Source organism: Ammodytes marinus (assembly GCF_949987685.1).
Source record: "Ammodytes marinus genome assembly, chromosome: 8".
Lineage (NCBI taxonomy): Eukaryota > Metazoa > Chordata > Actinopteri > Uranoscopiformes > Ammodytidae > Ammodytes > Ammodytes marinus.
In genome coordinates this window covers 19,431,530-19,459,116 of record NC_137212.1, presented here as the reverse complement: position 1 = coordinate 19,459,116, position 27,587 = coordinate 19,431,530, and the positions used below count along the sequence as shown (strand labels likewise).

The 27,587-nt window shown below is 42.8% G+C and overlaps 2 protein-coding genes across 2 annotated transcripts in view; both read left to right on the top strand.

The window, feature by feature from the left end:
• Positions 1-7,318: 7,318 nt before the first annotated feature.
• Positions 7,319-14,427, top strand: LOC307254430 (uncharacterized protein; the record flags this gene model as incomplete). Its single annotated transcript, XM_080032821.1, has 14 exons — positions 7,319-7,394; positions 7,649-7,713; positions 8,103-8,164; positions 8,388-8,514; positions 8,799-8,909; positions 9,003-9,106; positions 9,206-9,364; positions 9,783-9,924; positions 10,033-10,174; positions 10,494-10,616; positions 11,095-11,190; positions 11,918-12,326; positions 13,002-13,284; positions 13,961-14,427. Exons 1-14 carry the CDS (start codon positions 7,330-7,332, stop codon positions 14,425-14,427), a joined length of 2,355 nt encoding a protein of 784 aa, XP_079888947.1. The 5' UTR covers positions 7,319-7,329.
• A 1,004-nt stretch (positions 14,428-15,431) lies between these two features.
• cpamd8 (C3 and PZP like alpha-2-macroglobulin domain containing 8) overlaps positions 15,432-27,587 on the top strand; it is a 46,525-nt gene continuing 34,369 nt past the window's right edge. Inside the window, exons 1-18 of the mRNA XM_080032602.1 lie at positions 15,432-15,997; positions 18,662-18,813; positions 19,435-19,457; positions 20,341-20,506; positions 20,744-20,796; positions 21,380-21,397; positions 21,875-21,929; positions 22,104-22,217; positions 22,349-22,433; positions 22,638-22,746; positions 23,014-23,241; positions 23,671-23,841; positions 23,924-24,052; positions 24,298-24,496; positions 24,866-25,032; positions 26,555-26,704; positions 26,872-27,033; positions 27,149-27,291. Of these exons, the coding sequence (XP_079888728.1) occupies positions 15,912-15,997; positions 18,662-18,813; positions 19,435-19,457; positions 20,341-20,506; positions 20,744-20,796; positions 21,380-21,397; positions 21,875-21,929; positions 22,104-22,217; positions 22,349-22,433; positions 22,638-22,746; positions 23,014-23,241; positions 23,671-23,841; positions 23,924-24,052; positions 24,298-24,496; positions 24,866-25,032; positions 26,555-26,704; positions 26,872-27,033; positions 27,149-27,291 (2,210 nt within the window). The 5' untranslated portion in view covers positions 15,432-15,911. The remainder of the gene's footprint in view (positions 15,998-18,661; positions 18,814-19,434; positions 19,458-20,340; positions 20,507-20,743; positions 20,797-21,379; positions 21,398-21,874; positions 21,930-22,103; positions 22,218-22,348; positions 22,434-22,637; positions 22,747-23,013; positions 23,242-23,670; positions 23,842-23,923; positions 24,053-24,297; positions 24,497-24,865; positions 25,033-26,554; positions 26,705-26,871; positions 27,034-27,148; positions 27,292-27,587) is intronic.

Sequence of the window (27,587 nt, the reverse complement as noted above, 5' to 3'; positions counted from 1 at the left end):
TGGGGAAGAAAAGTAAATATCCCCTCATTTCATTTTCATTTTTGGAGAGTGATAATCAAACAGTCCCCCTGGCCAGAAAGGAGAGGGTGTTATCTTACGGATTTTTAAGTCAAAACAGAGTCCTGCACACAATTGGTAGGCGGATAAACACCCTTTAAACACAAGTATGTGATAGCGCTTCTAATTGATTATTTAGGCAAATAGAGGGTTTAGAGTTAATTACAGAAGGTAAGACACACAGGGAGTTGACCTGCTGCCGTCACTTATGGGGAGAGAGATGTCTGTTTGTGGACTGTTGTGAATGATTGAGCCCATAAGGCAGCCATCATGTTACATGCACATATAATAACATGAGAGCTGAATCACAAATTGAAGGATAACCTGAACAATAGAGGGGGCATATCAGAGTTAGGTCACTGAATGAGTTTGGTGGCTTTGAGAATGTTTGATGGTCCTTTTGGACTAGATTATTAGATAGTGTTTTCTACAACCATCAACCAACCACCACATATATTATTATGGGAAGAATTGTGTAGAATGTAGCCTATGCTATGTGCACTGAAGCCAATATGTTTAGGACAAAAACTATGTTAGTTTTTCCTTCAATGTATCACCATTGTTACATAAGAATTCATGTTGAGGGACGGACTGAGAAAACCCCAAAAAGACGAAAAAGAGGCGGCTTTACTTCTAATAGGCCTGATATGGAAAAATATGGTGGCCATAATCAAACCGAGGTCATTAATCACAACCGCACACATGCCTTACGGGATGCCTGTTTTCCCGTCACCCTCACTCCGCCAACATAAAGCTGGAACCCCCCACCCACACTCACACATTGATGATTGGACCCCTCCCGACCCAGCCGCAGTTCAGACAACACTAAGCCCGGCTAGCTACTCACAGCCAGTGGCTAACAGCTTCAGACAGGCGTGGGAGCGCTGCTGTATCCAAGCAGGATCTGCCCCCAGTGCTGCCAGGTCAGGCAGGACAAACAGGGGCTCAGGCCAGGAAACGGGCCCTCTGCCTCAGGGCCTGCGGCCTCTTGCTAATCCCCTCTCCTCCTAAACCACCCCACCACCCCACCAGAGCTCCCCCATGTACCTCTCTGCACCTCTACGCTCCCTGTCCACTTGTTCTGACCTTCATACACATACATATTTCTGTGCAACTGAAAACCTTTCTCCAGTTCAACCCTGTGTTTTTTAGGATCCCTCAGCACAAACCCTATTCAAGGATGATGCTGCTCACCTGCAGTACTGAGCCAACATTAAGATGTTCACAAATAAAGGAAAGAGGGTTATACAATTTCTGTATTTTCACTGCTATATCTGGGCTTCCTGTATGCAACTTAATTGCTAAGAAGAACTGTGGTGACACATTCTCACACCGTCACAATTATATAAATGCGTGTGTTACAGACAATCAGTAGAGAACCAGGGAAATCTTGTTTTTGGTGATTTTTTATTTTTTTTTGAAGGTGGCCAAGTATGCAGACTCTACTTCACTGTAATGAATAGATTGAATAGATTATATTTTATTTGCCCATCAGAGGCAGTCTAAATCACACCTCAATGCTTTTTCCTGACCACAGTATAGAATTGAATTCAATGCAATTCAAATAACGTTATTTGTCCCCTAACAGCAATTACTGTAAAAGGCAAGTACTGTAGAGTAGCATACTGTAATAACATAGGCATATCTCACAGGACACAAGGGACACTTAAAAAAGGCATGCTTACTGAAATGCAATGCATTGTGAAGTGCTAGAAGTACATTTAAAAGGTCATATTTAAGGTAATGCAATAAATACATTACATGCTTTTTGGCACATTACAAATAACATTATAATGATCAAAAATTCAAAATTCAACATAGTCAACTAGACTGACACTGGGTTTGGGGCATTTAATAGCTTGCTGACGTATTTATGTTGTATACACCTGAAGGCAAATATGTATAAAGATAGTACTTCCAAAAAATGCAAAGTAATATATTTCTGTGTGTGTGTGTGTGTGTGTGTGTGTGTGTGTGTGTGTGTGTGTGTGTGTGTGTGTGTGTGTGTGTGTGTGTGTGTGTGTGTGTGTGTGTGTGTGTGTGTGTGTGTGTGTGTGTGTGTGTGTGTGTGTGTGTGTGTGTGTGTGTGTGTGTGTGTGTGTGTGTGTCTGTGTCTGTGTGTGTGTGTCTGTGTTTCTGTCAAAATGTCCTTGAATGCATAACATAAGATCCAAGTTACTGTAATGTTGTAATGTGACAGAAGCTAATCACAAAGTGTGTGTGTGCGTGCGTGCATGTTTCCAAAAGTCAAGATAATGTAGATGCAGTTTACATGTGGGCATATGAAGTCACAAATGCATGGCCGGGCAATGCATCCCCTTACATATTGTACATATTGTCCAGTTTTATATCAGACCTAACCTAAAGTCCCCCATGGGCCTTTGATTATTGGTCAACAGGTTACATAGTCCTCTTTTTGATGAAATCCTTAGAAATATAGAGGGATAGGCAGAGTTGCTGAGTAAACACTTGGTATCCATTCATTCGCAAAGTGGCTCCAGGGGACGGGCAGAGGTGGGGGGGCATGAGAAAAAAGAGGGAATAAAAGAGTGAGAGAGAGAAAGAGAGGGAGACAGAGAGAGAGAGAGAGGAATACAAGAGAGCGCAACCTTTTTCTTGCTCAAGCTAATCAAGTACGGGCCAGGGCTCCTGAAAACGCGGGGATTACCAGAGTACTGGGGATGTACTGGCTTGGGCCGCCTCTGCTCACTCCTGCACTGCACGCTACACTGCCCTACTAAAGCACTACACATGGTTCTCACACACACACACAACCAGTCATGCTGTATGGTGCTCATCTCTCGTTGTCAAAATGTTCACAGTCCCACAGAGGCTTAACACATGGACACATAAAGACAGATGCACGCATGCACACACACACTCACACACACTCCAGTACATTTAATACTACATAAACTACATGTAAAACTACTACATGTCCAACCAATGCATTGGTTTCTAAAGTTATACAAGACAGTAAGCAATATACATTCAACATACGAGTATATTTAATCTAAATTAAGAGTCATTATCTGCCTCCATTTAATAGTTTAAGGTTACAATTGGCCAAGGTATTGCTCCTGCAGTTGTATATTTATTGGGGATCATGAATCTTTGACCTGTAATAATGTGACTGAGGATGTACCGTTGTTAAAGTTTCCGCCTGAACAAACACACAACTCCCCCCTAAGACACCTATGGCAAATCCCCCCAGCCTCCAGCACTGCAGCCAGGGACGCTGCAAGCTTTCATCTAAAAAGAGTGAACACCAAGCTGAAGTCTCATCCTGTGAAAGATAGGCATGGTAATTAAACAATTAGGAATCGAGTGATGCACAGAGGAGGAGAAAAATACGTCTCCAGGTCATTTGATGCAGTCTGTAGGGGTCGCTTTGATAGCAGGCTGCTGTTCAACGTTGCAAATGATGTGGAGTTTAGTCCACCTAAATTACTCTTACTTGCTTTTTTTGCCGAGAGGTAGATGAGAAGCTTGATACCACTATCCTGTTTGTTATTGAAAAGCTACAGCCAAGAAATGCTTAACTTGACTCGGAACGAGGAGGTAAACAGCTTAACTGGCTCTGTCTCAAAGGGATTAAAAAATTGCATGTCAGCACCTCTAAATCTTACAAATTAAGCATGTTATATCCACCATTGGATGAAGCAACGCTAGCTGTTTCCAATCTGTATTTTAAACTATCTGTCTGTCACAAAGCAAATTAACATGCATCCCAAAATCTCTAACATTTCCATTATAAATGTATTCTTAAACAGCTAATTTGATCGATGTTGATTTGTTTCTTTCGTGAACATACTGTAGTTGTTTGTGCATTCATACAAAGCTTCCATTCGCTATGCTATCATTATAATATATCAGAGGTGGTACGCCCAGTGTGTGGATTGGAGATTTTTAAGGGACAAAATGACTAGCAGAGCCGCCCAGGTAATGTGAAAGTAAACACCGTCCTAATGCTCCTCTGCTTACCATGGTTAGATGAAAGAGAGAAGCTTAACTACTTGATACTGTTAGACCCTGGCTGACGGGTTAGGTCCTTCCTTAGCTTTTTTTTTAGTAACACATTAATTAACCGTTAGTTAATGCTTACTTCATGCTTAAAAACCATTAACAAAGCATTAATAAACTGTTATTAACTGCTAAGTTAGTAAGCATTACCTAAGCATGAACTAACCGTTATGCTAAGTTAATGCTTAACTAATGAACTAATAGCTAAGCATGTACAGTTAATTAATGCTTAATATGCATTAACTAACCATTAATAGCATTAACTAACCATTAAGTAACAGTTAATTAATGTACCCTTATTGTAAAGTGTTACCTTTTTTCTTTTCTTTCAGAGCTAACATTGGAAGTCATAGGCCCGTCTATTTGCCAATTCTGAGGTGGCACTTCTGTCAGGATTGAAAGGAAACGCTTCAACCAGAAACCCTACCAGAAAAGATCTTTATAAATATATAAAAAGACAGACAGTAACTGATTCAGCACATGCTCAGACCAAAAACCTAGTTAGATGATAGCTTTAGCAAATCTAATATTGAATACTGAATAGATACATACAAATGCACAATACAGATTTAGTGTAGCATGTTTTGGTTCAGATATCAAAGTGAATGCTGAAACACCTCCTGTTGGCTTTACTGTATGAGACACTGTGTATTTGAAGCATTCCTGTAAGGCTATGTGGAGCAGACTGGCAGACTGGGTAGTGATGAGTAACAGCTTACCGAAAAAAGGGAAGAAGGGTGTTGGGGCTGCATGGGTGGGTTGTGTCTGCGTGTGTGCGTAATCGCGTGCACATACATGTGTTCGGAGGGCTGCCTTTCACTTCACGTGAATCGAAGCCACTTCACCTTGCATTTTTTATCACCCTAAAAAATGTGTTTAAGCGGCAAGGTAGAGTATCAGTGAGGTCACAGTGACATAGACAAACGTTTTTTTGGACGTCAGAGTTTCGGAGCGAGGAGAAACGCAGCAGAGGTGGGCTCAGAAATGAAACAAGGACTCTCATTCAGCGACTTCATGTGTCCTTATAATGCTGTCTTTCAACGTGCACTTCTCACTCATCACTTTGGCTCCTCAAACCTTGGGCTGGATCTTCCCTTTTACTCCAGAGAAAAGTAAAAAAACAAATAAAAGATTCTTAACAATAAAACTATTTATATCATTTTAACACAAGTATTACTCATTGAATCCAAGGGAGTCCACACTGCTTAATATGCCCATCATCAACCGCACTTGTTGTCCAGCTCAAAGCAGCTATTGGTCCTGGCATTGCTTGGTGGTGAGAGATGGACAGCCAGCATGCGGACACGCAGCAGCCAGCCTCAAGGCTTTATTACAGAGAGAGAGAGAGAGAGAGAGAGAGAGAGAGAGAGAGAGAGAGAGAGAGAGAGAGAGAGAGAGAGAGAGAGAGATGAGAGAGAGAGAGAGAGAGAGAGAGAGAGAGAGAGAGAGAGATCAGCAAAGACCCAGCCTTTACACAGAAAAAGATAAAGTAGGGCACACATATGCTTGGCACACAAAGAAACACACATAAATACCGGCATGTATTCTTGAGATATTTGTTTTAGTGCCAACCCCAATGTTCAACCTTTAGCATGAAAATTAATTAAATCAGAAAGGTCAGAATAAGACTAGTTTACAATACCTGCATGTTACCCAGCATACTTACAGCACTATTATAAGGTACTAAAGGGAAATACAATGCCCATTCACATGTTAAAGCAAAAACTAAACTCACTGCAGCATTGCTTATACTTTTAATGGTTTGGATTACCACTTTCAAGCCAGCAGTATTCTTTCTATCTTCAACCCCCCCCCCCCCCCCCCCTCGGTGGTTTATCCATCTATGTCTGTGGAAGGGACTTAGGGCCCAAGTGGCTGACCAATGTTTACCACCCAGTCCCACGCCCGCCCTGTTCCCATTGTCCTTCCTGTTGTCCGAGTCCAGCTCAGACAGGTGGGATCAGCACCCTTTATGTTCTTTAAGACTTGTGCACACAAACAAGCAGTAAACTGCAGGTAAAAGAACTTGCTAAGCAGATACCCACACACAAACTGTACGAAGACACATGTAGGTAGATGCACATGTGTGTTTATCAACTGGCTTACAACAGCAAATGAAAAAGATTCAAGTTTGCATTTTTTCTTATGTCTGTGTGGATAACTTCTAGTTGCTCCAGTTAAATGACCTTCACCGATGTGCAACTTAGGCAGACTGGATGCTCTCAACTGCCTAGATGCCTTTTACCGCTATGATGGTCTGGTTGCTCAGCCTTTACACAGCCTTCCCACAATATTGCTGCCTGGGATTGGCTCCACCCACCCAATTACACTTATAAGGGTATACAGGGGAACTAAAATTAATGAATCAACACAAAACAGGGAGATCTGTGTGGACTTAAACTATATTTAACTTGAAAGGATTGTCAGAGAGTGTGTATTTACACTGGCCGTGAATGCAGACCCTTACACCCATCTAGTGGTTACTAGAATAACTGCCGTTTTCCAGGCAAAGCAGATTTTTCATTCTTCAAAGCCTATGAACACGTTTTAAAATATAATGCAATATGGTACAGGCGTTCATATAATTATGTCTCTCAACATCCTCTATGAGGTAAAATAAACTCTTAAATCTTTAGACTAATGCAACTATGGACATAGGTTAAATAGTTTGGCTATCAAAAGTTGTAAACAGGGGTAATGTAGAAGTAGTCCTGTATGCAGTAGGCCTATTCTGAGATGTCAAAAGCAAAACTGAGTTTATATACATTTGGGTGGTAATGACAGTTCCCTTCTAGGCCTATCTCCAAATAAATTCAAACATTGAGACATCACAATGACATTGTCTGACTGGTGTCTGAGTCTGACCATATACAAATATTATTAAATTAGCTTATGAGTGATTGAAGAACACACTACAGTCTATTTTAACATGACTGTTACTTGAATGGAGCAGGTTGAGGCAACATCATTTATTGACTGGAACAAAACAAGGCAGCAACACACCTTTAAAATTGCAACGTCAAGTAGGCTAAAACTTGGACTATCCCCTTAGGACGGGATTAACGTTTATTTTTTTAATAATTCAGATCATTGTAATGATTTAAACTAGACACCCCACAGCAGCAGATATCAGCATAAACTTGAAACCACAAATATGCACGGAAGAAGAAGAAGAGCGGAACTATACATCACAACTCGTTTCTGCCGGTTTGACTAAACTGCTGTACAGGCGGTTTGTTTCAAAACATTATGGCGTCGAAAAGAACATCAACAGTGCCGAGTAGTTTTAAAAATACCTCCACTGACGCTAAAAGGTAACTAAAGTCGTTGTCGTATTTTACTTTTCTTTAGTTAGGACTTTTCCAAAGGGGTGTGGCTTGTTAAATTGTAGGATCATTTGATGAAACGCTGTCGGGCTCAGTTACAACGTTAGCTTAGCTTCGGGTTTAGCTCGTTTTTTATTATTATTTAATGCAACTAAAGGCAACTTAACTGTTTTGTGCTGTGTATTTTGTCTTCTCATTTCCATATTACTACATTTAATAGCTACCTTTGTGTTTGTTTCCAGCTCTAAAAGTGAGAACAATGCTACTAAAGCCAACAACAGTGGAACTGGGAAGAAAAGTGTTAAACGTAAGTAATAATGGATTGGATTTATATAGCGCTTTTCAAGGCACTCAAAGACGCTTTACAGGGTTCCAGGTTCCATTCATTCACACACAGTCATACTGGTGGTGGTAAACTACCATAGTAGCCACAGCTGCCCTGGGGCAGACTGACGGAAGCGTGGCATTCGAAATGTGTTAAATAAGTTTGGGCTGCCTGAGTCTTCGACACTTATCAATTGTTAGTTTGACCAGTTCTGTGTGACTGTGCCGTAAAACTATCTTTCTAACCTCCCTCTGCAAGGATACATTTACACGACACCCCAACCTAAAGTCAACGTAGAGCTGACATGAGACATGCACAGATATACACTTTATAAATGTATTTCTTGTCAATATCTTTTCATCAATCTCCAGCAAGTGGGACTTTTGTCAAGTCTCGATACATGCAGGCTGCCGAGAAGACTTCTCTTTCAAAGGTAATGCTAATATATTTTTCTTTTAGTGTGTTTAATTTATTCTAATCCAACTTCCTTTTATATACTGTTACTTATGTGCACCTTAGCTGCCAATACTCTGTACAATATTGAACTTATTATTCAAAACGTTTTTTCTTGTGCCTCCGAAGTGTTAATCTATGTTGTTTATTGTTTGTTTGTACACATATGTATCTCATTGAACCCTCCAACCAACTATTAACAGACTAATTCGCTGACCAATGAGTCCATTGCTGCGCCACCGAGGCCTTCCTCTCCTAAACCTAGTGGTGTCAAACCAAGGGTGGGCACTCCCCCGAGACGCTCAATGGCCCCACAGGCTCTAGCATCATGTAAGTACTTCCTATGGTGATGATTGTGACTGTTTATTTACAGTTGTTCATGATAGATGTGTATACATTTCTCATTTTAATAATGTTAGGTGTAAAGGGCTATGTTGTTGTTACCTTAATTGTGCATGCATTAAGTCAAATCGGCTGATTTTCGAGCATTAAAACCAGGTAGTGAAAATATATTTTCAATAACGTATACCTCCAGGTTCTGATTGGGCCTGCAACATTGTCTAAATGTGAACTATGAATAACTGTTGCATATTTTCATGTTATCGTCCTTACAGCAATGAGGTTGCACATTCCTGAGCCGTCACTGCTAGGTAGAAGTATTCTTCAGTCCACTTTCTCAGATGGACACTGCTTTCGACCAGATTTTGATATTTCTGTCATTAAAGGTAAATTGATATAAGCACCTTTTTTAAATACTAACATTTATTTACAAATGGGAGGATCCTGTAACACTTTAAAAAAAAATCTGTCTCTTTAAGAAAAAACAGTGGTTGAAAATGCAGGTGAACCCGAGAGAAATCCCGAGATGGAGAAGAGGCTTATTGAGATGCAAACATTCCTACTGGCCTACCTAACAGCTAAGGTGAGTTACCTGTCCACTGTGTTCTGTGGGGAATAAAGGCCCAGTCAGAGTCGAATGCTGTGAATGATTTGGCTTCATCTCTCTGATGTTTTACTTAAGATGGAGAACAATACTGCGAAGCTCAAGGCTCAGGCAGAGGCCAGGATCCTGCAGGAGATGGAGGAAGAAGAGGCCATGTATAATGAGGTCCTGGAGAAGAAGCGTCAGTACCTCCTCATGGAAAAGGAAAAGCTTCACAATGAGCTGCTGGATTTGCAGGTCAGGACACCACCTCCTTTTGTTGGGATCCTTTTTGACATGTTAATACAAGTTCCTTTTTATCCAAAGTGTGATTGCACTCACACTATGGACATTCCTTTTATAGCTAGAAATCACAATGTTTCCTACGTAATAGATATTTGAAATGTCCATATTTATGACAAAGCATCACAAGGGTTCACATTTGGCGACTTTGCTTCTTTGACGTGCTCATACTCTGTTTATCTTCTTGGGCCACATCCATGCGGCGTGATATTATCAATCAGACTGATCAAGACAGCTGATATATTGTGTATAGCTGGTTAAAACGTTTTTTTAGAATAATATTATGAAATGTATGCATTTTGTTTTTGTGTAAAAGACAATATGCCTTTGACTGTGTGATTCTCATCCTACAAATATTATAATTTTCCATCAGATTGCTGCACTGACTCCTGTGGCAGAAGCTGCCAGGTCCTTCACAACGGACTACAAGACTTTTGCTACAGCTGTTGACACCACCCGACATGAACTGCCTGTCAAGAATTTCTACATTGACGGGGACAGAAGGGAATTTCTAGGTTAATGTTACTCTGTTTACAAGTTTATAAAACATTACCTATTTTGCAGCGAACTCATATATCATAAATCATATGACAATCATGTGTACCTGTATCCACGCATTTTAGATAAAACTGAATCCTGCCTGAAGGAGAGTGAGAAGCTGCTGGTGCAGTGCACAGATGGAGATCACAAGGACAACAGCACTTCTCTAGAGTGTCTTAAGGATATGAAAATGACATCAAGAGACATCAGTCAGCAGTTATCAGGGTGGGCACATACAGAGCACGTATAGAGAACTTTTGTTACCTGTTGATGCTGTGAATACATGGTCTGCTTTGTGTGAAATTTATGTATTCCTCTTTTACTCCTTTCCAGAAGAATTTATGATATGTCTGCTTTGTCATAACTGCTCATGACAAAGTCTACTTTAAAGAAATATTAATTTTGTATTTTTAGGTTGAAAGTTAGATTGTTACTTTATTTTAAGTAATCAAACATTGGCAGGTATACTGTTGCACTTAAAAAATGCGTCCTTACTTTAACCAGGTTGAATTATACTCAAACATTGGTGTTTTCCATTTCCCAGTGCATTTTCAGAGCTGCTGGAGATGTCATCATTGGTGTGCCGTGATACGATCCATGTCCAGCAGGCCAACGAGGAAGAGCAGCTTGGTACTGCACGAACCCACAAGCTCTTCTGCCCCAAACAGTGAAGGACACCACACAGCATGGGATGAATTGTACATGCACTTTGAATACCCCTCTACCACACATGTTTATTTGAACCATTTGTCTCATTTATTTGAATTGTTTTAATCTATGTCTGTATTATGCGTTATGGTATTTTATTGAATAATGACTGCTACTGTTTTATAGATGTAACTTTGTTAATAAATAGAAGAAAAAAAGAAGCAACAATATGCAAGAAAATATTATGGTTTCATGTTGTGTTAAATGCAGCTGCAACAAAAATATCTTAAACTGTAAAGAAACACTTGATCAGAGTTGTATGTGCATATTAAGATTGATGTATGCTAACATAGGACAATCAAAAATGTATTTAATCAGTAATGATTTGTTCATTTCTTGTCTTAATTGAAATTTAAAATGAGTGACAAACTGAGGCAGCAAACTCCACATAAACCATTACCTCCCATTCCGGATGTGACGTTTCATCAAAACAACAGCGAGGCCATTTATTGGACGGTGCTGGAAAGTGACGCGCGGTGCTTTCAAGGGCTCTGTAAACGACCAATGAACCGACGGAGAGCGCCTCGTCGCATGTGAGTACACAGGGTTTATTTTAAATATATTAAACGTTTTCGTAAGAAAGTGCATCCGAAGCCGACCGTTTATGTAAAGTTGACAAGTAGCTTCGTTTTAATGACATGTTGGCTGATAGGAATACCATTATCGCCTTATCTGTCGTCGGTAGCTAGCTGACTGTTGTAGCAAGCTAATGAGTAGTAGCTTGGTGTTGAAGTACACCTAACTTCTAGCTGCTTGCAGCTACTACTAGCAGTTCATTATAGTTGTTGGAAGCAATTAGTAACGCGTTGCCGTCGTGTCCATTGTTGCTTCGCTTTACAAAATACAGCGAACAATAAACAAGTATCTCATAACATAGCCAATATGACGGTTATGATCAAGGTTAATGCAACTTAGCTCAACAACGTATGGTTGCAAAGTTGTGGTACATGCACATGTGACAATAACGGTCTATCTTAAGAGGAAGATAGCACACTATACTTGAATAAAAATGTATTTTGTGATACACCAAGAAATGACCAATTCCAAAGCAAGGAAAAAATAAGCGAACTACTCGGTCAGCGCAGAACTGAGTTTATCAGTTATGTTTCAGGGAGGTTGGTACAGGTTGTCAGGTGTAGATCAGGGCCACCACACGAGACTAAGCAACTGTTGTGTATGTTGATTGTATCTGACTCTTCTGTATCTGAGCCCTAATTTTTTTTGTTAGCTAACATTCAACCCGTTTCTTCTGTCAAGCAGCTCTCACTCTCAGAGGAGGGATGCACCATCAGGAGGAGAGTGGAGACAGAGGAACCAAGAGACGTGGCGAGAGGACCACTGCAAAGCACGGGCGAGAGAGGTGGAGGAAAATGAGAGGAAAGAGATTACGCCCCCCAGAGGGACCTGCCAGACCAAGTGTCCTGCCCGCGAGCTGCGCGACCGCGAGGCACAGAGCTGCCTTCACCGCTTTGAGCTGTTAGCGGGCACGGAGAGAGATAGAAGGCCCAAAGCTGACCCCGCGCGTGCCGTTAAAGAGTATTCCAGACCAGCAGCCGGAAAAGACTCGACCATCCCCAGCGACCTCCGCCCACCCACTGTCTTGTTGGAGACTGTGTGTTACCTTATTGATGACATCGCCGCCTCCACTCATCTGCATCCTTGGACTGAGGCTAGTATTAATATTCGCATGTAGTGATCTTACATAATTCACCTATGGAACTGAAGTTCCGGGGTTCCGGGGGAACTGTTATGACTGGGGGAATTTCCTGTTTTGTCTTGTTGGCGTTTGGAGACTATCAAGAGTTTACTGTCTGCTCCGTTGTTGTTACTCGACAAGTGTATTAATGTCATTAAAGCAGTTAGCTCCGTCTTTTGACACTCCGCCTCCGACTCCCGTCTCTACACGCCACACGCACATCATTTTTTAAGGTTACTCCGGTTTTAATTGGTTTGCTCAAGAAAAACTGTTCACTGAAATTTCTATATTAAGGGAAAGGTTTTCTAAGAATGTAATACTTTATTAGGTGTTTACACTTAGTTTTTATTCTATTATCTATCTATCTGACATTTAAAATATCGTCAACTTTTTCTTGTGTGCAACACACACCGCACATTTTCATAAGCGCCCTCTATACTCGTCAAGTAACCTATTCATAGGAGTACAAAAAGTCCCAAAATGATCAGAAAGTAATGAGCAACTATGTGACATTCATACACACATTGCTAAGCCTGTCTGACTGGCTTATTTTGTACTAGCCCATTGAAAACTGTAATATTGAGGTACAGATAAAAGAAAAATCTTCTCAACATAAACTCTTTTACTAAAAATGAACTTGTCTTCTAGGTGTACAGCTTTGTCTTTGATCGGCTGCGTGGCGTAAAGCAGGACATGATCATCCAGAGGGTGTCTGGGGTGAACTGCGTGGCCATTTTAGAGCGCACAGTGCGTTTCCTCATCTACGCCTCTTTTCGGCTTTGCGGTGAGCCCCTGCGTCTCTACGACCCACGCATTAACGACACACATCTACAGGAGTATCTGAGCTGGCTGATGGATTGCTACACAACTGGAACAGAAGCGTATCCAAACCAGGAAGAGTTCCAGGCTCTTGGTCTGCTGTACAACTTGGGTGGGTTACAGTGTGTTTAATAGATTACAAGGTTTTGCTTTTGGTGTATTTGCATGCATGTCTAGATAGCATGCAAGGGTGCACTCACACTAGGCATTCATACCGTGCTCAAAACCGATTGACGGCTTTAGCCTAGTTTGTTTGACAAGTGTGAGTGCTCCGTACCACGCTCAAGCAAGGTACACTTCCTCTGCCCTGGCATGGTTGGAAGAGGTGTGATTGGCACGGAATGGATGCTAATACATCAGCCAGCACTAGCATGTGTATAGACAATGGTCCTGACATCAAATTATATGAGACGGTTCCCTGCTACCCAATACATACATGCACACAACGAGATTTAAAAATGATAAGTGTGAGTCTGCCCTTATAGTGACGATTCATTGTTGCATAAGCAGACGTTTGAGACAGATCTTATTAAAAGGTTTGTCTGTTGAGCCGCCCTTCTCTGAATTAGTTATTGTCAACAAAGAGAGGTAACCCAAGTCAGTAGATTTTACATTCAAAAATAATTTTCTTATCACGCCATATTCATAGGCGGGCATACTGCAGACTGAATTTCATCAATAGTTCCTGCTTTTGAAAGACATTTCAGATGTTGGATCACCTGAATGCTGCTCTTGCGACACAATAAGAATCCTTTCTCCATGGTTCCTTTCTTGTTCTCCCATCTCAGGCTCAGCCCGTGCCGTGCAGCACGTCATGGAGCTCCCCGAACGTCTGCGCAGCACTCCTGCCGTCTCCCTCCCTCTCTCCATCAACAGAGCTTTCCTGGAGCGGAACCCCGTGCGACTGCTCCGATTGGCTCACAGGCTGAACTTCCTGCAGAGATGTGCCCTGCACCGGCACCTGGTAGCCTGTCACAAAGATCTGCTGCTGATATACAGCCACGGACACAGCAGCCGCAACTGTCGCTTCCCTCTCGACAGACTCGCTGGGTTATTGTCCCTAGACACGCCACTCACAGCACGACTCTGTCAGGAGTATGGAGTGGAGGTTACCCGTAATGACCAGGTGGTTTTCTCCAAGGCGGCTTTCACTGAGCCTGAACAAGGGAAACTGCACTGCAAACTGTATCACAACATAGTGGCTGAGAAACAGACAGACCTTGCTGTAGGGAGCATCATTCACGGTTGCTCTTGAAAAAAACGATATACAGTAAATCAGTAATACAAGAGCACTGTGTGCTGCTTTATTGTCTGTTTGTCTCTTCACTGGGAGATCATGGTGCCACTGGAAGGGAATTAGTCTTGTTTAAGGACATTTCAGCAGTCAATGCAGCTTTCTACTCTTAACTTTTTATTAGATTTGAGCCATGGAGCTTCCCTCTGGGATGCTTAATGCCAGTATGTCTTACCAATAAAATGCTTTAGATTTGACATATTCAAGATAATGGTCAATCAGTATTTCCCTGACAGGCTGATATATAGAAGAAAAAAAAGTTGCGTTTTGGTCCTGGATGCTTTTTTAAAAATTCTTATTATGCACTTGGTGCTGCACTTATGTGCCTGAATTACTTTAAGATGTGAATAACTTTTTTGTGATGTTACCCGTTTCATTGATACTGTAAATGTAAATGCAATGTGGTGTTTTTGTGACATATTTCAGAAAACGTGCTGGAAAATCTACTGTGCAGTGGCTTTTATTCTCATCAATGCAGTACCTCAGAATAATTTCAATACATTTTGTTACATAAAAAAAGAGAAGAAAATGCCTTGGTCCTTTTGTTATTTGAAGTGATCGACTTTACTGCATTTAAACTCACTTACCACTTGAGGGCAGCATATCTCTGTAGAGGGCATCAACGCACTCCAAGAAGTACACAAATATCTAGACTATCATTTAGATAATCCTGTCGAAAGTGTTCTGTTTTGTATGGATTTTTATGCCTTTTCAAGCCGTCTGGTGACGTTTCCCGGCGCAACAGCTACTGGTTGTAGCAGGTAGATCTTTTGAGATGTCAACTGAGCCTACGAAATATGTGAAATGTGCAGGTAATATAGCGGTTTGAAACTTCAGGCTCAGTGCCCCGTTCCTTACACTGGGGTTACTCATGCTCTCGTAGCGCAGGACTGAGGACGTATTGAAGTGAGTGAAGAGCAGCCGGACACCGATCGCCTCCTGATTCGCTGCTTTTTTTTTTGGGGGGGGGGGGACTTTAGGAGATCAACAGGAACTTTTTGTGGGAAGCGAGCGTTCGTTCTTCATGTCTTTACAGTGTCAATTCTGCTCACCGAAGTGGGAGGACGCTCGCAATTTGTAATGCTGAAATATGAGAGAACGGAACCGGGGCGGGTGAGGAAGGCACATGGGAGAGGACTGTCCGTGTAGCAGCCTTCTCTGGGCTCCAACTGAAAGAAGAAGAAAACATAAAGAGCTGGGTTTTTGGCGAAAATGATGATTACAAAAAAGTAGATCTTTGGTTCCGGGCGAAGTTCTGCAACACCTATCACGCCAAACGAGCTCAATGGAGAGAAAGACTGAGTGAGAGTGGGCTATAGCCTATAGGCACGGACTGTTAACATTTCATTAAGCTTTTCATTAGAAGTTGGATGATCCCGTCTCCTTCAGAGGAGGGGGGAGGGAAGAGCCGATATCCAGCGTTATCTGGGTGACTTGAGGCCAAAATGTTGCGATGGTGTTTGACAGCTTTGAGTCTTTCATGGACTTTGTTCGTTTGCAACGTGAGCAAAACTCATGCTCAAGAGAGACAGTAAGTAACCTGTGTGTGTGTGTGTGTTGCTGCATGTGTTGTCTTTGTGGTGCAATGCAGCGCCTCCCAACTCACTACTTCCGATGCTCTAATCTGAGAATTGTAAACACCAGAAAATTCTAAATGCAGCCACAGTTTCTTATCAAAATGGAAAGAGACGGTGATCATTCTAATTTGCGTTAGCCTTTTTAAACCTGCAGGCCAGCAAGCATCTCAATCGATAGTTTTGTAATAGGCTGCTGCATAATCAGTCTGTCGTTATTGTCATATTGCTTTAAACATATGTTATAATGTAATGTCAATACAGGCAACACCATTTTACTATCCCAACACCTTACCTGACCGTTCATGTTTCTTTTTCACAGTTCTGTTTAGCCTATTGGACCAAAAAGTGACATTGAAGTAGCCTGCACTGCTGACTTTTCTGTAAGAGGGCCATTTAGAGGTTTTCTCATGCCAATTTAGATAATGACAGATATTCCTATGTAAATGCATTGATTTGACAGTAGCCTGCTTCATTCAGCCTATCCCTCCACACACGCACACAGAGGCAAAATAAGTAATGTTGACTTGAGGCTATTTGATGCCATCATTCAGGCTGCTTGCCGTCAGCTGCTTAGGACATCTTAGTCCTCCTGACCTTAGAGAGTTGTGTAAGTAAGTGAAGAGTTGTAAACAAGTCTCCCTCCTCCCTGGTTGTTCAAGGGACTGAGTGTGGCTCTGTGTGTAGTGAATGAACAAAAAAAAATATTGAATTACTGACTGAAATCAAGGCTTGATTTGCAAAAAGGGGGTGCTTAAATCTTTGCCAAGTTAGGTTATTGAACAGTTCAGCTGAGGGTGAAATTTGGGCAAGAAAACAAGCAAAAAGGCTAAGAACATCACACCACGTGACTAGACTCAAAAAGATCTGGCTGTTTAAAGACCTCACCTACAAAAAGAGAAAACACAAATCCTTCTCATGCACACTGACCGGCTCTCAGCTGAGGACAAAAGTTGGGCAAAAACAATGAGAACTTGAGTACATGGGAGTCGACCATGTGACTGAAATAAGCATGGTCTCTCCACCACCTGATCCGGGCTCATCCGAGAGCTGGTTAAACTCACTGTAGATCAAACGCACAGAGTCAATTTCCTCGTATTATCTTCCTTCTCCCGAAGCCTTGTTTTCCAGGGGGATTTTCTCATGACTTTCTCTCTCAGGAACTGCAGTTGCCTCCGGCTGTATTATTGCTGTAGTGCTGTAATGCCAACCACCTGATCCTTCTCCCAGGCATGCAATTGGGCTTGTGCTCGAGGCTTTGCTCACTCCTAATTTGTGTGATCTTCACTTACATTTTTACAGGGGGTGAGTATCTAGGCCTGATTGCCTTTTATATAAAAAAAAGTTAGAGTTGGAAGGTCCAGGTCATTACTGAAACATACAAGGTTGATGTTGTTCCAGTTTTCTTCCACATTTTGGTGGCATATTTCATTTGAAGTCTGGGTCTGCATTTCACAAATCCATGCATGCTGAAAAAATAACTTAGGTATCTGAAGAACACTTGATCAAGACTCAGCATTTAGTGGACGTTTTGAGTATTAACTGCTACAAGCGCCCCACAACACAACCCATGGAAGAGACCCCACTCTACCGATGTATGGTTAAACATAACCATACTTACAAGAGCAACTATTATTCTGTCTTTGAATTGTTACCTAAGAGAAATACCCTCTTGGCGCCAGATGGTATATTCTTACATCCAAATAAAACTTCAATTGCACCATTTTTCTCCCTTTCTCCGCCCCAGATGCTTGATATGCATCAAAGGATGACCTTTGCTCTGTGACCTCAGTGACAGGCAACTTTCCCTCAATTAAATGTCAGAGTGACTGTGGAATCTCAGTCGTTATTGTTCAAAAAAACAGATGCCAAGGTTCTGTCAGAGGTGCCAGACCACCCAAAGAGAACTCTAGAGCAGGAAGCTCATTGGCCAACAGGTACTGTGTCGGCTTGGTTACCGTTGCAATTAAACCTGATCTCGCCCCGCACAAATCCATGTGGAATGTCCCGGTTTGTACGTGTGTTTTGTTGTGTTTGTGTGAACGCCACAGAGGAGGTAAGAAGTGGTGAGGGAGAAATGTGAATGTATGCTTGGATCACTTGTACGACCTCTTTCAAAATATGCCTACATTCACCATGAGGTTACTGGTTCAATGTTAGTAGTAAAAACTAATAATGGTGGCTAGTAGTTGGCAAGCTACGGGGCCCGCCATCTCTACCATTGTGTCCTTGAGCAAGCAATTAACCCCAAGCACTGCTTCAGGGGGGGTTCTGTACTATGGTTGACCCTGCGCGAGTACCCTCTCTGGAGTGTGATGTCTTGAGAGGGGATATGCGAAAAGACAAATTTCAATGTAGTGTTAACTGACAAATAAAAGCAACGTAACTTAAGTGGTTTGTGCTGCACTTCATATTATTTCACATATTTGTACCTCCTCAGTTCTTTGATTTCTACTTTATCTCCTCCTCTGTCTACTCTTCATATCTTTTGCTCTCTATCCACTTCACCTGCCTTCTTTCCATTGCTCTCCCTTCTCTTTCTCTCTCCATCTCCACCTCCCTCCTCTCTCTCTCTCTCTCTCTCTCTCTCTCTCTCTCTCTCTCTCTCTCTCTCCTCCCAGGGGTTATCTGGTGGCCGCGCCCTCTGTGTTTCGAGCGGGTGTGGAGGAGAGTGTGAGCGTGACCATCTTCAACCCAAAGGCCGAGACACGCGTCCAGGTGCAGCTGTCTGTGAAGGGACAGACGGTCGCCCACAACCACGGCTCAGTGCTCGGTGAGAAGGAATTCTGAAGCTAGGGTTACATTGACTGGCAACATGCAAGCGCTTTTTCGGAAGGAGAACCTGTGCCAAGCCAACAAGCACAAGTTGAGCTGCGAGACCCCACCCCACCTCCCCCCCCCGTTTGTGTGATTTACTCAAGGGATGTAGAGATCACAGAGGCAGGCATGCAGACTAAAGACATATAGACTTAGATGGAAGAAGAACACACACAACGTGTTGACCTCTGCCCTCCCTGTGTGCTCCTCACCAGCTATGCCTGTCATAGACATTACCTTTAAATTGGAGGCATTAGTTCAGCCTGAGCCAAGCGGTGTATACATTCAGTGTGTGATTTGTTTGACGGCACCATTAACAGATGGCGCTAGCTCTACTTCAGAGTGGCACAGAGACAGGCTGCAGCTGGATTTCCTTTTAAACCCAGGGTGAAGACCTCCAGGCAAACGCAGCCCGCTGTCTAGTAGCTCCCACCAACTACTGGATGTTAATAGAAGGCCTATTATTATACAGATGTTTATACAGATGTCGGAGCACTGACATATAAGTACACATAACTTTGATTTGTAAATGAAAATGCTCCACGCTTAAATGTCAATTGTTTTTCTTTTATTTCAGAGAAAGGCACCATCAAGCTAAAGGTGAGTCTTACTTTGTTTTCAACCTGATTCCCATTTTGTTTCCCCCCGTGCAGTATCCTGCAGTAAACATGCATGTTGCTTCCCAGGGACGCTTAAAATGCATGGCACTGTTTAGCGGTGACAGCTGCACAGTAGTGAGAGCCCCCCTTGTCCGCTGTGTGCACATTCCTCAGGCAACATGCAAATCAACACTAACATTATTTGTAATGCAACATCTGTCTCTGCTCATTCATTGGGAATAAGGTAACAGCCTCAATATAATATGCAACAGCTGTTGACGTGCATGTATGGTCCGCCGCCCCCGAAGGCTGGAATAGATCAATCTAGTGTACACAACTCGATTTCTTCCCTCTCCCCTCCCTGTAACCTCCACCCTCATTCTCGTGAAATACAGTCATGTGTAGTGTGCTGTGTGTTAGCTTGGCATCCTTCCCTGGTGTTTAAAAGTGCTTTTTTTCTTCTTCTTAGGCTGTAGCTTTGGTTCTGTTCAAATCTATTAAAAATGTTGAATGAATGGGTCTGATATCGAATTGGTGTACAGCAGCCTACAGTAAAGTTTTCAATCCTTTCCCTGTTGAACTAATTTACTTTTGTTAAATCTGATCCCTTTTGTGTGTGTGTGTGTGTGTGTGTGTGTGTGTGTGTGTGTGTGTGTGTGTGTGTGTGTGTGTGTGTGTGTGTGTGTGTGTGTGTGTGTGTGTGTGTGTGTGTGTGTGTGTGTGTGTGTGTGTGTGTGTGTGTGTGTGTGTGTGTGTGTGTGTGTGTGTGTGTGTGTGTGTGTGTGTGTGTGTGTGTGTGTGTGTGTGTGTGTGTGTGTGTGTGTGTGTGTGTGTGTGTGTGTGTGTGTGTGTGTGTGTGTGCGCGTGCGCGCGCGCGTCACCAGGTTCCCTCTGGGCTAAGAGGCCAGGCCCATCTCAAGGTATGGGGGAACCGACACCTCACAGAGGGAGGCTACATCTTCCACAACTACACCACCGTCACAGTGGAGAGCAAGGGCACGGCCATCTTCATCCAGACTGACAAGCCTGTCTACAAACCCAAACATAAAGGTTCCCTCATAGTGCATCTGGTAGTTAATGGCTGAACAGAAAAGGCAGAGAATTCAAATGGAGTCAATTTGGTCAAGCAACAACATTTTTCAATTGGTTCTGTGATTGTTCCAAAGATACATTAATAGGACATTCAGATTTTTACTAGATAATGTTCATTTGCATGAAGGTTTTCATGTTAAAAAGGATGTAGAACGGCTCTATTTTACAATATGTTGTCTGTCTTCTTGCATTTAGTGCTCATCAATGTCTACACAGTCACTCCCGACCTGAGGCCAGTAAATGACAAGGTAATTCAAAACTGCTGTTGTGTTTAGTTTTTATAGTCCAACACATGCACAGGGCAAACATTGCAAAAAAAAGGCTTGAGTAATAGTTTTGAATCCATATGAATGAGGTCAAATCTGTTTCCACTGTCCAAATCTCTGTTTATATCATCCAATTGATACATTCACCTTTTTTCTACATTACTTCAGTAATAGAACGGCATAATATTCAGCAAGAACATACTTTTCTATCTGTAATGGCTGGAATTAGGAGGAGTAACCTAGTCTGCCATAGAGTGCTGAGAAATGTACAGTTACCTATTCACAGAAGCCAAGCTAGAGTCATTCCTCTTGGAATGTCAGCAATGGCTCCAAATATGCTGTGCAGACAGACGGTTTATTGATGTTTGCAGCTATAAAGGGTCTGCTGCTGGTAAAGGGCAATACTCACTTTCACAGATGGATGATTGTTGGATAAGGAAGGAGTGGGGAAGAGGCATGGGATCCTCTCTAGGCTTTTACAGTTTGCACCTACAGTAAATCATAACGTCTTGTTCTCGTCTTCCTCTTTTTTCAATATATTTTTTTTATTTCTTTTTTTTTGCAGATCGAGGCGTATGTTTTGGTGAGTGGAGGCTGGCGGGACCACCCACGGGACGGTGGCAATTTTAGCTCCGAGCCTGGTCGGAGATTACAGAGCAGAAGTCAGGGCAGCTCACCTAGATAACAGGGTGCTCTTTGGAACAGTACAAGGATAAACAACATCTCTTCTCTTCTTCTCTCTTCTCATCTCTTCGTATTTTACTGACATTGCTTGTTTATTTTGTGTCTTTTTTCAAATCTTGAGACATTTTTAGGGCAAACAACAAGCTGCTGCTGCTTCATAAGAAGCTTAGGGAATCCCATGCAATACCTTTAGCCTGTATTTCACCATAAAAACCCCGGGTCACTAGGTCAAGTCCAGTTCAAGGAGTGTAAGACCTGGGCTGACTCCCTAATAGCAATATTTGACATTGCCATTTTGTAATGACTAACATATAGTACAGTAGTTCAAGCCTCAAATGTGAAACATGGAATCATAACACTGGGTTTGATTTCTCAGGATCCAAGGGGATCTCGGATGGTCCAGTGGAAAGGTCTAAAATCCATCTGCTGTGGTAGGTCACATCATCCTGAACATTTAAGGACTGTCTATTCATTTAAATGGACAATGATCTCTGAGCTGCTATGTAAATGTCATATCAGGGGTGTATATGATGGTGCATATGTGGTTTAATCATGGTCAATCACACAGGCATTGAAGGTGTTAACAGGATTTCTTTGTCCTATAGGGGTTGTGAACATGAGTTTCCCTCTGTCTGACCAGCCTGTGTTTGGAGAGTGGTTTATCTTTGTGGAGGTTCAGGGCCACACCTATAACAAGTCGTTTGAAGTGCAGAAATATGGTGAGGCTCGTACAAGGGCGCGCAGCATTTAATAGCATTGCTTATCAAGAGTCTATAATAGAACTAAAAACAAACACACACTAAGACGTAGAATGTGTAACTTAAGTAATGTACTGTCCCCTCCCTCACAGTGATGCCCAAGTTTGAGTTGGTAATCGATCCGCCACGCTACATTCGTGATCTGAACTCATGCGAGCAAGCCACTGTCCGGGCCAGGTAAGTCACCCACAATTCAGCAGAGCAATGACTAGATCAAACAAAAGTCCTCCATCGTCTTTTTGTTTGGCTCACCATCCATAGTGTGGTGGCACCTGTAGCTGTTTTGGTACGCTTATCATGGTTTCTCATTTTTTCTTGAGTCACTGACCTCAGCTGCCTTGTCGATGTTGAGTTCTAATCACCTGTCAATGTTGCACGCAGGTATACCTTTGGGAAACCAGTGGCGGGGAAGCTAACAGTGAATATGACGGTGAATGGAGTGGGCTACTACCGACATGAGATGGGCCACCCTGTGATTAAAAACATGGAGGTCAGTTTATTCATACTCTGCCTTGATGCTCCTGTTTATGATTTTTAGGAGTCAATTCAAGGCCCGGCATTGAAATAAGATTGTTGTTTATGTTGTATTTAATTGTAAGTTGGTGCTGAATTTTTCCCAAGCCTTGAAAAATACTATCATTAAGATACATAAATTGCACTTGATTATTATTATGCGTAGTAGTCCAAAGGCAGGCACTAGAATTATGTTTGGCACACATGCACAATTGCCGGATCACTCCTCTCCTGCTCTTCTCAGATCAAAGGCTCTGCAAACTTCAGCCTTTGTGTCAAGGACATGATGCCCTTGGATGTAGCCGACCACTTCAGGGGCACCGTGAGCGTTTGGGCGTCGGTGACCAGCATAGATGGAAGCAGGCAAACAACATTTGACGACTCCACGCCCGTCCACAAACAGCTCATCGACATCAAGTACTCAAAGGATACACGCAAGCAGTTCAAGCCTGGTCTGCCTTACAAAGGGAAGGTGAGACAGCAACATGTAGCTTCTCTCCACACTGTGAGCAATCAACAATGTACAGTCTCCTTTATACCGTACTAAAGATAAATGAGGTAGATACAGTATACCATGCTGTCTTTTCTTAGAACATTCATGCTTAATGGGCGGCTGTGGCGAAGCAGGTAGGGCGGTCGTCCACTGGGTTGCAGGGTCAGTGGTTCGATCCCCAAGTCTCCCCGCCACATGTCGAAGTGTCCCTGGGCAAGACACTGAACCCCGATGGTTAGCTTGCACCCTGCCTGGTAGCTGCTGCTATCGGTGTATGAATGTGTGTGTGAATGGGTGAATTTGTACAAAAGTAAATGTATATTACTTTGGGTTTGTGAAAAACCAGGGAAAGAGCTATATAAGTGGAGTCCATTTACCATTTAATGTTGGTTCAACCCCTCCCTGCAGATTGAAGTGAACTACCCTGACGGGAGCCCAGCCAGTGGGGTGAGGGTGCGGGTTAAGGCAGAGCTGACCCCCAAAGACAATGTCTACACCAGCGAACTGATCTCCAAGGACGGCCAGGCCACATTTGAGATCCCCTCCATCCCTACAGCTGCCCAGTATGTCTGGCTAGAGGTCAGTTGCTGTAGCAGCAGTGTCTTTCTTGTAGGTTATATAAACCCCACGAAAAACCTTCAAACGTTTTTGTTTGACACAGACCAAGGTGACGTCCATTGACGGCAAGACAGTAGGCGACCAGTATCTGCCCAGCTATCTTTCTATCAGTAGCTGGTACTCTCCCAGCAGGTGTCACATCCAGATACAGAGCCCCAGCGCCCCACTAAAGGTAAGTCCCCCCCCCCACCCCACCCCACCCCCGCTCCCCCTCTGTTAGAAAATTCCCAGGCAAATTTGATCATTTCATCACATTGATCATCATCATTCAAATGTGTTTATGTTTCGGGATCAATTCTCCTTTTGTTACTCATTCCCCCCCCCCCTAAAATTAACATTCTAATACATTGTAAAGCCACAGTATCACCGGTAACATGAAAGTAAAAACAGCGTATTTGCATCTCTCCGTGCGCTTAGGTCGGCCAAGAAGCAGAGGTTGTTCTCAAATCCACCTGTCCCTGTAACTTCACCCTACACTACGAGGTGACGTCCAGGGGGAACATCATCCTGTCAGGCCAACAGTCGGCCAACCTGACGGCCTCGCACAGAGGGAAAAGGGCTACAGTCACCTTCGACAAGAACATTCACACCACCCAACTGCCGCCTTCTGCCTCTGGTAAGTAATCCTTATCCTCCTGGGATTTTAATAGGAAAAGAAAAGAGGTAAAGATGTCCTTTTTTCTGATGTTATTATTTTATCCTCAAACCCCCATGTGCTACTAATTTGAAATGTCTGAGAATAATGCCTGAAGAGAATTTTTTGTAGACTCAGGGTAGATGCAGGCCAGCGCTTTATCAAAGCGTCACACAGGCCTTCTATTCCCCGTGTTTCTCCTGTGACTGTTCTTTTGCACGTAGAGTATGAAACAGTATCCCAGGCAGCATCTTCAATTGCAGTTTGTCTTTAACATCAAAATGCCAGAATGTCTTGACGGAGACAAGACATTGTTTAATTAATGGCCACCTTTTTGCCCCGGTGTTGCAGGCTCCTCCTCCCAGGCTGAAATGGACAGTTGTGTGTCATATCTACGTTTCCCAGTCAGCCACAGCATGGCCCCCTTAAGCCGTCTGCTGGTCTACTACGTCAGAGAAAACGGCGAGGGCGTTACGGATAGCCTGCAGGTCCCAATCCAGCCCGACTTTGAGAACCAGGTTTGCTTTTATCTTAAAAAAAAATATACGCTGTGAAACAGTGCAAGACTTTATGCGCCGCTTTCCCCTGCCCATTGGTTTTTCCTGCTCACAGAGGCTGTGCTTTATGCTGATGTATGATTTTTATCAGCATTATTCACAACAACATTGTGAAAAAACAAACTAGACAAAAATACTCTTCAGAAACCCCAATTCATCAAGCGAAAAGCGGTGTCTCAGCCTTCAAGGCAGCGCTTGTTAAGGTTAGAGTTAAGGTTACGGGGTAGGGCCTTCCAGGCAGCGCTGCCTTGAAGGCTCCGTTGAGGGCACAAACACCATCGAGCGCGAAAAGCATTGTATCTGAAATACCCACTATTAACAAACATCAAGATATCAAACATATGAAGTTCCTTGCCCAAACATTAGTGTTGGGTATGAATGAGTTATTATAAAAATAGTTATAGTAAATTATTATGTAATAATTAATTTTAAAACCTGGCGTTGTATGTGTATACATTTTGGAGCTGAGCTCAAGTATCCATGCACCAGCTCTGTACACAGTGTAACGTCTGTAAACAAACAGCTGTGTTGGCCTGGGAGAGCTCCCCAGTTCCTGGCTGCATTAGGTGGAGTTAACTCCCTGAAGTATTTACAGCTCCCTGGTATGCCATTACAACACTCTGTATTTTTTTTTGTGTGTGTGTTGGTGGGTGTTTGTGTGTGTGTATGTGTCGGTGGGTGTTTGTGTGTGTGTGTGTTTGTGCGTGAGCGTGTTTTGTGTGTGTGTGTGTGTGTGTGTGTTTGTGCGTGAGCGTGTTTTGTGTGTGTGTGTGTGTGTGTGTGTGTGTGTGTGTGTGTGTGTGTGTGTGTGTGTGTGTGTGTGTGTGTGTGTGCGAGTTTGTGTGTGCTGGAGGAGGGGGTTGTAAGAGCATGATTAGACAGAGGCCATGCAGGCCGCAGGCAGATGAGTGGGGTCGTGACAGGGGAGGATGACAGGTTACGGAGTGGTGAAAGGAGGGCAGCGGAACCGATTAACAAGGCTAATTTGTGACTGCGGGCAGTTGAAAAACAGTTTTGATGTGTGAAAGTTTATGGCCGACTCTCACCATCCCTCCCTCTTTCAAAGCCTGTAGTTTTCCACTCCGTCCCTGGGTTTCCCACCACGTCTCCCTGTTTACCACTATAGGATTGATGTTCTTCCGCTGTGTACGTTCCAGAAAACTGCTACTGAAAAACTTTCAGGCAACACTGCCAACTAGTGCTGAAACATTTACTTTAGTTACTGTAAATGATTACTACATTGAAAGAAAATAGATAAGCAATACAAAGCGTTATATATCCTTAAATAATTGATTTATTGTTTATGTATATTTATCATGAAAATAAGCTGGTTCCAGCTTTTCAATTATGAGGAGTTTTATGCACAGTAATGTGGTCAAAAGAACTCATACCACTTTGTAGTAAATGCACGTTGGTACATAGAAATGCTTATTCTTTAATGGTTAGAGTATTCGTCTGTTGAATTGTATTGGTTGGTTTGCAGGTGTCTATTTCTCTATCGGCGAATGAGTCCATGCCAGGAGACCCCGTGAGCCTGCACGTCCGGGGAGAGAAAGGCTCCTGTGTGTGTGTGGCCACTGTGGATAAAAGCCTTTATCTACTAAAACCAGACTTCCAACTCAGTCCTGAAAAGGTCTGTCCTAATGATATTTCACTATCGTTAAGAAATATGGCTTAATCTTTCTTTTTAAACAGAAGAAGAGAGAAAATCTGGACTGTGTATATTACGTCTTCAAGATGATGTATTTTTGTGTATGATTGTGTTTTTGTGCTTAAATATATGCCTTTTCCTCTGTGCAGGTGTTTAAAGAGCTTGCCGATTTTGACGTTTCGGATGCCTTCGGCGCCCCTAAAGACGACGGACACTTCTGGTGGCCTGGGCTGTCGTCAAGGAGACGCAGGCGGTCCTCAGTGTTTCCATGGCACTGGGACATCACCAAGGACGCACGCTTCGCTTTCACAGTGAGAACGCACGCTTTGCCAAAGAGCCCACAGAGATGGTACACTGATCCAAGATAGTAATCTTAGTGTGTGTGTGTGTGTTTTTATTTTTATTTTCTCCGTATGTTTAACTCAGGAAACAGGGCTGGTTGTGATGACAGATATGGTGAGTTTAAACCACCGGCAGAGTGGAGGCATGTATACAGACGAGGCCGTTCCCGCCTTCCAGCCGCACACCTCCACCTTAGTGGCTGCCATGCACTCTCGCCCCACCACCAGGTAAAGGATCTGTTATAATGCCTCACACCTAACATTGCAGCGATTCTATTCTATTTGAGTGTGGCTCTTTTTGAAAACATTCTCTTAACAACTAAAAATAAATGATCTAAAAGTTAGTCAAAGAAAACAAATGTCCAACAAAGTTAACTATATGTCACTAAAAGTCAACAGAATGTCAGCCGGTTTGGATTTTTGTATCTTGCCCAAGAAAATGGCTATTTAATAGATCAAACCCATGGCCTTTATGAACGAGCCTTTATGTGTTGTAGGTCCATGTATGTATATATGTATTTATT